Consider the following 10,031-nt stretch of genomic DNA (forward strand, 5'->3'; position numbering starts at 1 on the left):
CGTGCTTCTACACTCGGCAGTGGAGGGTGTGTGGGGGGCCTGGCTGACTGTGTGATGGAGGGTTCTGGAGGACTGTGTGATGGAGGGTTCTGGAGGACTGTGTGTGATGGAGGGCTCTGGAGGACTGTGATGGAGGGCTCTGGAGGACTGTGTGTGAAGGAGGGCTCGTGAGTACTGAGTGGACAGATTGGTCTTCGAGTAAAATTAATATTAGTTGTAGTGACAGTATAAATATACAGGACTACATGCCTATTGGTTATTAGAGAAAATTAGTAGTAGTAGTGGTAGTAGTAGTAAATACAGCAAGTAAAGCAAGTTGTTGTGGGTGGGTTTCAACTAACTTTACTAACCTAACTTAACCAGCCTAAGTTAATTAAACGTAATAACGTAGACTGAACCAAATCCGTAATAAGGTCACCGCGACCCGTAGCTGGGGACGTCAAAGGCTCGGTCGGATTGGTACACCGTCAATGACTCAGCTCATCTTGGAGGGAGGGGGGGGGGGTGGCGAGCTACCTCCCGTGTCCTGGCTGAACTGCGAGAGGGGCAACCACTGGTGTCCTGCCTCCCTGCGAGATGGTCGTTGATCTACCCGACCCGTCTTGGGACAACAACCACGGAGTCTAGCATGTGTAGGAGTCGATGGGGTCACTGAGCCCGAAGGCGAGATGAAGGTAACGGGCGCCTGGTGCGTCTTGGGCAGATCCTCAACTGGCTGCCTCTGGCCGTGCACGTGTGGCGTTTGCGTGGTTGAGACCCTTTCCCCCCACTGGGAAAAGGGCCTTCCCCCGCGCATTACCACGTGAGTGCACATGTCGCCGCGCTTCTCTGGGCGCACACGTCGCCACCTCAGCTTGTTTGCAGCTGGGTGGGTGGAGCGGCCCAAAAAGCTCCCATCTCGCCTCCCCATTTTCCCTTCCTTCATATCTTTGAGTTATATATAAAAATAAGTGTGTTTATGTCTACTTAAATAAATTATATACAATATGCCTATATGCCTATCGATTGATTTTTATCCTAAGAGTTATCTGATAAAAATGTGAATTTATTAGGAAGGTACTGGTATGGAGGGTAGGACATGGAACACTATGAATTAGTGGTTTATTTGTAGTAATAATTATATAAACAAAATGACAACTCATAATTTATGGTCAAGTGAAAAAAAATTGTAGCTCAGTCGTATTTAATATTTGGTTAGGTAGGTTAAGTTAAAGTTAGGGTAGGTGAGGTTAGGTGAGGCTAGGCTAGGTTATTTCCATGTTTTGTGCCAGTTATTCACTGGCAATGGGGGGGGCAATTGTACATGAACCAAGCTGTGCAGCTTTTTACAACCATGACGTGCACAAAGTCTGGGGCTGGTGCCCCCACACACTTGGCAAGCTCAAATATTCTGCAAGATAAGTTTTAAAAAGGTTTCTGTTCAGTTTCTGAAGGGTCACCTCAAAAGACTTGTCAGAAGCATACCAGTCTATATATATATATATATATATATATATATATATATATATATATATATATATATATATATATATATATATATATATATATATATATATATATATATATATATATATATATATATATATATATATATATATATATATTTTTTTTTTTTTTTTTTTTTTTTTTTGATATGACTGTAGCTTATGTATGCAGCTGGCCAATGGGTGGAGCGACCCAAAAATGTTTGGGCGCGCCCCCACACATGCCGTCGTCCAACGGGCGTGTTTCGCCTTGTAGTAGGTGACCGCGACCAGTAGCAGGGGACGTCGAAGGTTCTGTCGGATTGGCACCCCACTACCGACTCTCTCAGCTCGTCTGAGTGGGGGGGAGGGGGGAGTTCCGCACGACTGGGGGCAACCGCCAGTATCCTGGCTGTCCTACGACAGTCGTAGAGAAGAGCGCCGCCTCCACCTCGACTGTGGGGGTTTGCTCTCGCGACGTGCAGAGGGTCGGTGATCCACCCGACCCACCTCGGAACACGGACCACGGAGTCTAGCGTGTGTGGGAGTCGATGGGCTCACTGAGCCTGAAGGCGAGATGAGGGCAACGGACGCCTGGTGCGTCCTGGGCAGATCCTCAACCGGCTGCCTCTGGCCACGCCCGCGCGGCGTTTGCCGGGTTGAGACCCCCAGGGTCTCACCCGGCGTATTGCCGCGCGAGCGCGGTCGGGGTGGTTGGTTGGGGGTCTGCCCAGGACGCACCAGGCGCCTGTTGCCTTCATCTCGCCTTCAGGCTCAGTGAGCCCATCGACTCCCACACACGCTAGACTCCGTGGTCCGTGTTCCGAGGTGGGTCGGGTGGATCACCGACCCTCTGCACATCGCGAGAGCGAACCCCCACAGTCGAGGTGGAGGCGGCGCTCTTCTCTACGACTGTCGTAGGACAGCCAGGATACTGGCGGTTGCCCCCTGTCGTGCGGAACTCCCCCCTCCCCCCCACTCAGACGAGCTGAGAGAGTCGGCAGTGGGGTGCCAATCCGACCGAACCTTCGACGTCCCCGGCTACGGGTCGCGGTGACCTACTATGAGGTGAAATACTCCTGATTAGTCCATGAGAAATCAAAGCCTCACACGCTTTGGTCTCTCGGCGCGCACGTCGCCACGCTTCTCTGGGCGCGCACGTCGCCACGCTTCTCTGGGCGCGCACGTCGCCACGCTTCTCTGGGCGAACACGTTCCAGCAGTTTTTCTCTGGGCGTGCACGTAGCCATTACAGTTTCCGTCACAGCATATGCTGCAGCCTTCAATGCAGTGGCCCATCGTGTCTTGACCGAGATTTATTCCACCAGTCAATGCGATAACAGCTCGTGGTTCAATATGACCGGGGTGCATGTCTCATTCTAGTACTCGAGCAAACTAAGAATAGTTCTTGCCACAAACTCGAAGCAAACAGGGTGACCCATTCTATCCTCACCTAACAATTGATGATGGTGGGTCCCACCCGCTTGAGCCCATGTCCCCACAAATGATAAAGGTTGAGCTAGTCTTGGGGCACCTGCATTAACATTTGATAGATATACTGCCCCACTCAAACTTCACACCAAATAATGAGCGGCATGCCGACTCGTCGGCGCACGCTTCTCGGCGCACACGTCGCTACCTCGGTTGGGTGGGTGGAGCGGCCCAAAAATGTTTGGGCGCGCCCCCACACACACGCCGTCGTCCAACGGGCGTGTTTCGCCTCGTAGTAGGTGACCTTGACCAAGCATCCATTACCCAGCTCATAGCAGGTCTACTAGCAACACAATAAATGCGGAAAAGAGAGGCCTGGGGTGAAATTGCTGCCTCATTCAACGCCAGCAACTCTGACCAACTCCCTCGCACAGCCAAGCAGCTCAAGAGGAGCTACGGACACTTAAAAAGGAAGTAGAGTATATGCTTATTAATGTACGGTGTTTTTCCATTAGGTTACTAAATTAAGTAGGATTAGAGTATTTAAGTGACGGGTCATGTGAGGAAGCTCGCCTCCTACCGAAGTAGACAGAAGGAAAGCTCCCATCTCGCCTCTCCATTTTCCCTTCCTTCATATCTTTGAGTTGTATATAAAATTAAATGGGTTTTTTATGTCTTTCATAATATCTATATGCCTATTGATTGATTTTTCTCTTAAGAGTTATCTGATAAAAATGTGAATTCATAGGGAAGGTACTGGTATGGAGGGTATAACAGTAAATAGGTGCCTCTGCCATACTTTTAGGTTCTCTTGTTTGAAATCTGTAATGCCAATTTTTACCCTGACTATATACAAGCTATATGGTTTCAGAACAATTACCCCCCTCCCCCCACCATAGGACAACTGCCCTCTGGACAATTACTCCCCCCCCCTTCCTTGCCAGTGAATAACTGACACAATCATGGAACACTAAGATATAGTGCTATATTTTCATACTTTTTTTTGTAATAATTATATACACAAAATGACGACTCATAATTTATGGTCAAGTGAAAAAAAATTGTAGATCGGTCATATTTAATATTTTGTCAGGTAAGGCTAGGCTAGGCTATTTCAAGTTAGTTAGGTTATTTCCATGTTTTGTGCCAGTTACTCACTGGCAATGGGGGGAGGGGCCAATTGTCCTAGACCCAAGCTATGCAGCATATAACTCTATATAGCAACATTTTACGACCACGACGTGCACCAAGAAAAATGTGCAAGTCTGGGGCTGGTTCCCCCACACACCTGGCAAGACAAGTTTCAAACAGGTCTGTTCAATTTTTGAAGGGTCACCTCAAAAGACTTGTCAGAAGCATACAAATCCTCATATCTATATATATTATCATATAATAATTTTTTTGCAGATATGACTGTAGCCTACAGTATTTAAGGCCTACTTCAAAAAATGTTTTGTTTGTTTGTTTTCGATCTACTGATGTAAGTGCACAACAGCATCGTAAAGTATAACCATGTTTTTGTACTCCATTTTTATGGCAAATTTACATTTTTTAAACTATATACACTCTTTGAATATTACTGTATTGTAAAATCCGACAAAACCGTCATATATTTCTTTTGTGATGCATATATGTACAGTAAATGATATTAGTCTGTTCTGCATCCCCTTTGGCCATAGGCATTGGTGATGAAAGCATTATAAAAGCCAATGCTGCTGCTATTGTTATACAGCATTAATTTCTATAGTTTCTTTCAGAACTATAAAAACAGAGATATAGAAGACCGAAAGCTTAAAAAGACAGGTGGTGGTCCACGAGAAAAAAATATTAAAAGCTTCAGAAGAAACTGCCTTAACAGCATCACTGATGAGGGCCGAGTTAGCAGTGGCTGGTGATTTTTACGAGACCTTCCGCAGTCACCCAGTAGATGAAGAAATAATTCCTTATAGAATGTGCAGATAGGTGAGAATATTTATTGATTTATACAGTTGTATGCATTCTCATTGATACCATTGCTCAATCGCCTTTGGCTGTGTAAAAATCAAACGGCAGCAGTGACCTACCTTATACTGACTTTTTGCAGTTTTGCCTGTTCCAACCCCAGGGCCATCAACTGTGCTCACCAGTCATTGTTCCTGCCTCGACAGTGAATGCTCCTACCTCACCAGTGAATGCTCCTGCCTCGCCAGTCATTGTTGCTTCACCAGTCATTGTTCCTGCCTCACCAGTCCTTGCTCCTGCCTCACCAACACTGGAGCAGGTTCAGGTACATTCAGGAGCCTGGGCATGCGTAACAGACGTGACCAATCGTCCAAGCGGCTAACAAGCCAATCAGTGGTGAATAGGATAAAAGTATATACATGCTGTTAGAAATTTATTTTCTTACATTTTACAATTAAATAATTTGATTTAAAGTAAATAAATCTACATTAATTTATTTTGTCAAAAAATTTCTTAAGTTAAAAAAGCCGTCGGAAGTATAGCGGCTAATATTTTGCTCAAGTTGCCGCGCTTTTCTGGGCGCACACGTCGCCGCGCTTCTCTGGACGCACACGTCGCCGCGCTTCTCTGGGCGCACACGTCGCCGCGCTTCTCTGGGCGCACACGTCGCCGCGCTTCTCTGGGCGCGCACGTCGCCACCTCAGCTTGTATGCGGCTGTGTGGGTGGAGCGACCCAAAAATGTTTGGGCGCGCCCCCACACATGCCGTCGTCCAACGGGCGTGTTACTTTTCAGCCGATGGGACGCCGACTTAGCTGAAGCGAGATGAGGTTCCAACGGACGCCTCGGTGCGGCCGGGCAGATCCTCAACCGGGTCTGCTGGCCACGCCCGCGCGGCGTTTGCCGGGTGAGACCCCAGGGTCTCACCCGGCGTATTGCCGCGCGAGCGCGGTCGGGGTGGTTGGTTGGGGGTCTGCCCAGGACGCACCAGGCGCCTGTTGCCTTCATCTCGCCTTCAGGCTCAGTGAGCCCATCGACTCCCACACACGCTAGACTCCGTGGTCCGTGTTCCGAGGTGGGTCGGGTGGATCACCGACCCTCTGCACATCGCGAGAGCGAACCCCCACAGTCGAGGTGGAGGCGGCGCTCTTCTCTACGACTGTCGTAGGACAGCCAGGATACTGGCGGTTGCCCCCTGTCGTGCGGAACTCCCCCCTCCCCCCCACTCAGACGAGCTGAGAGAGTCGGCAGTGGGGTGCCAATCCGACCGAACCTTCGACGTCCCCGGCTACGGGTCGCGGTGACCTACTATGAGGTGAAATACTCCTGATTAGTCCATGAGAAATCAAAGCCTCACACGCTTTGGTCTCTCGGCGCACACGCCACGCTTCTCTGGGCGCGCACGTCGCCACGCTTCTCTGGGCGCGCACGTCGCCACGCTTCTCTGGGCGCGCACGTCGCCACGCTTCTCTGGGCGCGCACGTCGCCACGCTTCTCTGGGCGCGCACGTCGCCACGCTTCTCTGGGCGAACACGTTCCAGCAGTTTTTCTCTGGGCGTGCACGTAGCCATTACAGTTTCCGTCACAGCATATGCTGCAGCCTTCAATGCAGTGGCCCATCGTGTCTTGACCGAGATTTATTCCACCAGTCAATGCGATAACAGCTCGTGGTTCAACATGACCGGGGTGCATGTCTCATTCTAGTACTCGAGCAAACTAAGAATAGTTCTTGCCACAAACTCGAAGCAAACAGGGTGACCCATTCTATCCTCACCTAACAATTGATGATAGTGGGTCCCACCCGCTTGAGCCCATGTCCCCACAAATGATAAAGGTTGAGCTAGTCTTGGGGCACCTGCGTTAACATTTGATAGATATACTGCCCCACTCAAACTTCACACCAAATAATGAGCGGCATGCCGACTCGTCGGCGCACGCTTCTCTGGGCGCACACGTCGCTACCTCGGTTGGGTGGGTGGAGCGGCCCAAAAATGTTTGGGCGCGCCCCCACACACACGCCGTCGTCCAACGGGCGTGTTTCGCCTCGTAGTAGGTGACCTTGACCAAGCATCCATTACCCAGCTCATAGCAGGTCTACTAGCAACACAATAAATGCGGAAAAGAGAGGCCTGGGGTGAAATTGCTGCCTCATTCAACGCCAGCAACTCTGACCAACTCCCTCGCACAGCCAAGCAGCTCAAGAGGAGCTACGGACACTTAAAAAGGAAGTAGAGTATATGCTTATTAATGTACGGTGTTTTTCCATTAGGTTACTAAATTAAGTAGGATTAGAGTATTTAAGTGACGGGTCATGTGAGGAAGCTCGCCTCCTACCGAAGTAGACAGAAGGAAAGCTCCCATCTCACCTCTCCATTTTCCCTTCCTTCATATCTCTGAGTTGTATATAAAATTAAATGGGTTTTTTATGTCTTTCATAATATCTATATGCCTATTGATTGATTTTTCTCTTAAGAGTTATCTGATAAAAATGTGAATTCATAGGGAAGGTACTGGTATGGAGGGTATAACAGTAAATAGGTGCCTCTGCCATACTTTTAGGTTCTCTTGTTTGAAATCTGTAATGCCAATTTTTACCCTGACTATATACAAGCTATATGGTTTCAGAACAATTACCCCCCTCCCCCCCCCATAGGACAACTGCCCTCTGGACAATTACTCCCCCCCCCCTTCCTTGCCAGTGAATAACTGACACAATCATGGAACACTAAGATATAGTGCTATATTTTCTTTTTTTTTTTAATAATTATATACACAAAATGACGACTCATAATTTATGGTCAAGTGAAAAAAAATTGTAGATCGGTCATATTTAATATTTTGTTAGGTAAGGCTAGGCTAGGCTATTTCAAGTTAGTTAGGTTATTTCCATGTTTTGTGCTAGTTACTCACTGGCAATGGGGGGGGCAATTGTCCTAGACCCAAGCTATGCAGCATATAACTCTATATAGCAACATTTTACGACCACGACGTGCACCAAGAAAAATGTGCAAGTCTGGGGCTGGTTCCCCCACACACCTGGCAAGCCCAAATATTCTGGCAAGACAAGTTTCAAACAGGTCTGTTCAATTTTTGAAGGGTCACCTCAAAAGACTTGTCAGAAGCATACAAATCCTCATATCTATATATATTATCATATAATAATTTTTTTGCAGATATGACTGTAGCTACAGTATTTAAGGCCTACTTCAAAAAATGTTTTGTTTGTTTGTTTTCGATCTACTGATGTAAGTGCACAACAGCATCGTAAAGTATAACCATGTTTCTGTACTCAATTTTTAATGGCAAATTTACAGGTTTTAAAACTGTCTACAGGCCCTTTAAATATTGCTGTATTGTAAAATTCTACAAAACCGTCATATATTTCTTTTGTGATGCATATATGTACAGTAAATGATATTAGTCTGTTCTGCATCCCCTTTGCTCATAGGCATTGGTGATGAAAGCATTATAAAAGCCAATGCTGTTGCTATTGCTATACAGCATTAATTTCTTCTCTTTCTTTCAGAAATATAAAAACAGAGATATAAAAGACCGAAAACTTGAGGGCCGAGTTAGCAGTGGCTGATGATTTTTACGAGACTTTCCGCAATCACCCAGTAGATGAAGAAATAATTCCTTGTGGAATGTGCAGTAGGTGAGAATATTTATTGATTTATACAGTTGTATGCACTCCCATTGATACCATTGCTCAATCTCCTTTGGATGTCTAAAAATCAAACGGCAGCAGTGACCTACCTTATACTGACTGTTTGCAGTTTTCCCTGTTCCAACCCTAGGGCCATCAACTATGCCTCACCAGTCATTGTTCCTGCCTCACCAGTGAATGCTCCTGCCTCACCAGTCAGTTTTCCTGCCTCACCAGTCATTGTTTCTGCCAGGGCCGGCGCCAGCCTATTTGGCGCCCTTAGCAGGACTGCAGCTGGCGTCCCCACCCGCCTCCCACTTCACGATTGGGTTTGCCCACAAAGTAATCCAGGTACCATATTGAAGAAACTGTTTACCTTACACTGATCTATTTTAATTTGCTAATACATACATTAATTAGCAAATACTCTTAAGCACAATACAATAATGGCATGAAAAGTGACTGTAAAGAAACACTCAAAATCAAACTACTATTGTATTTAAACATTAAGCAATTCAATTAACATGTCATGACATTCTGGATTCCGCCGTTTTCTCGTTTTCGCTACGTGCCTGCTTATAACCGTTAACTTGATTCCTGGAAGCGAATTCGTCGATTACATCGTCATACGATAACTAGAGAGTCTAGACACTGCAATGTTCACACTGATGATGGCCAACTCACTAAGATGTTCCTGCGCCATTGTGGATCGCAATAAGTTTTTATCAGTTTTAACTTAGAAAAGCTCCGCTCTGCTGCCGACACCGTTACAGGGAGAGTTGCACAGATCCGCAGAGCTACCCACAAGTTCGGGAATACTTCAGTAAGTTTCTTTTCATGCAGGAAGGTGAGAAAATCCATTGTCATTCTCTTGGAAGGCAAATCTGGGAGACACTGCAGCTCCATGGCCAGTTCCCTTCCATCAATGTCTGAGTTTCCCCCATGAGTAAGCGTGTTGCTGAGGGTTTGGCAGTGATCGACAATATCTTTGTCAGACATGTCGGTGAACCCCAACAATACCTTGAACTTTTCATTCACCTCGCCCAAGGTCTTGAACCTCTCATTAAGAGAGGAAATCACAGTATCCACTACCACATTGAAAAATGTAGTCTCCATCCTCTTGAGTACATCGCTGACAGGTTCGTCTGCACACTCATAGCTAAAGTGACATTTTTTAGTTCTTAGTCTCTTCTGTTTCAGCACCGTGTCTACGCTCATCGCTTCACAGATTTCTTTAGCAATAGTTAGTGCATCAGCAAAACCTGTATTTCTGTAGCTGACAATATCATCTCTGGTCTTTTTGAGCAGATCTACAGCCACGCCGAGCTGTATCGTACTCGACTGCATTAGTTTGCTCACGTGCTGAATTTTGCTGAGTATATCATACCACACAACTGAACAAATGACAAAACGGTATGACCCTACTTCCTCTGCCAACGATTAAGCCTCAACTTTGACGACAGGGTCAGTTGCAGATTCTCTGTGCTCCAAAAGCGCTTCTTTGATTTGCGCAGGTTGATATCTAATTGCCTCCACACTTTTTACTCGGCTT

General features: G+C 46.8%; 1 protein-coding gene and 1 long non-coding RNA gene across 3 annotated transcripts; one reads left to right on the plus strand and one right to left on the minus strand.

Annotated features, from left to right (window-relative positions):
- Nucleotides 1–4,179: 4,179 nt before the first annotated feature.
- On the plus strand, nucleotides 4,180–8,488 carry LOC121878652. Of its 2 annotated transcripts, none has more exons than XR_006091199.1 (3): nucleotides 4,180–4,855; nucleotides 4,977–5,159; nucleotides 8,360–8,488. It is a non-coding gene; the product is annotated as an uncharacterized LOC121878652 (long non-coding RNA). The 2 variants fall into 2 exon arrangements; XR_006091200.1 differs by having other exon boundaries at nucleotides 4,180–4,373; nucleotides 4,651–5,159.
- A 651-nt stretch (nucleotides 8,489–9,139) lies between these two features.
- On the minus strand, nucleotides 9,140–9,826 carry LOC121878653. The gene has a single exon (XM_042384976.1). It carries the CDS (start codon nucleotides 9,824–9,826, stop codon nucleotides 9,140–9,142), a length of 687 nt encoding a protein of 228 aa, XP_042240910.1.
- Between the last annotated feature and the right edge of the window lie 205 nt (nucleotides 9,827–10,031).

Source organism: Homarus americanus, unplaced genomic scaffold (assembly GCF_018991925.1).
Source record: "Homarus americanus isolate GMGI-L3 unplaced genomic scaffold, GMGI_Hamer_2.0 scaffold57837, whole genome shotgun sequence".
Lineage (NCBI taxonomy): Eukaryota > Metazoa > Arthropoda > Malacostraca > Decapoda > Nephropidae > Homarus > Homarus americanus.

Bases quoted from the DNA above. Each gene is read 5' to 3' on its own strand.
- LOC121878653 (XM_042384976.1), bottom strand. From the start codon at position 9,826: ATGCAGTCGAGTACGATACAGCTCGGCGTGGCTGTAGATCTGCTCAAA.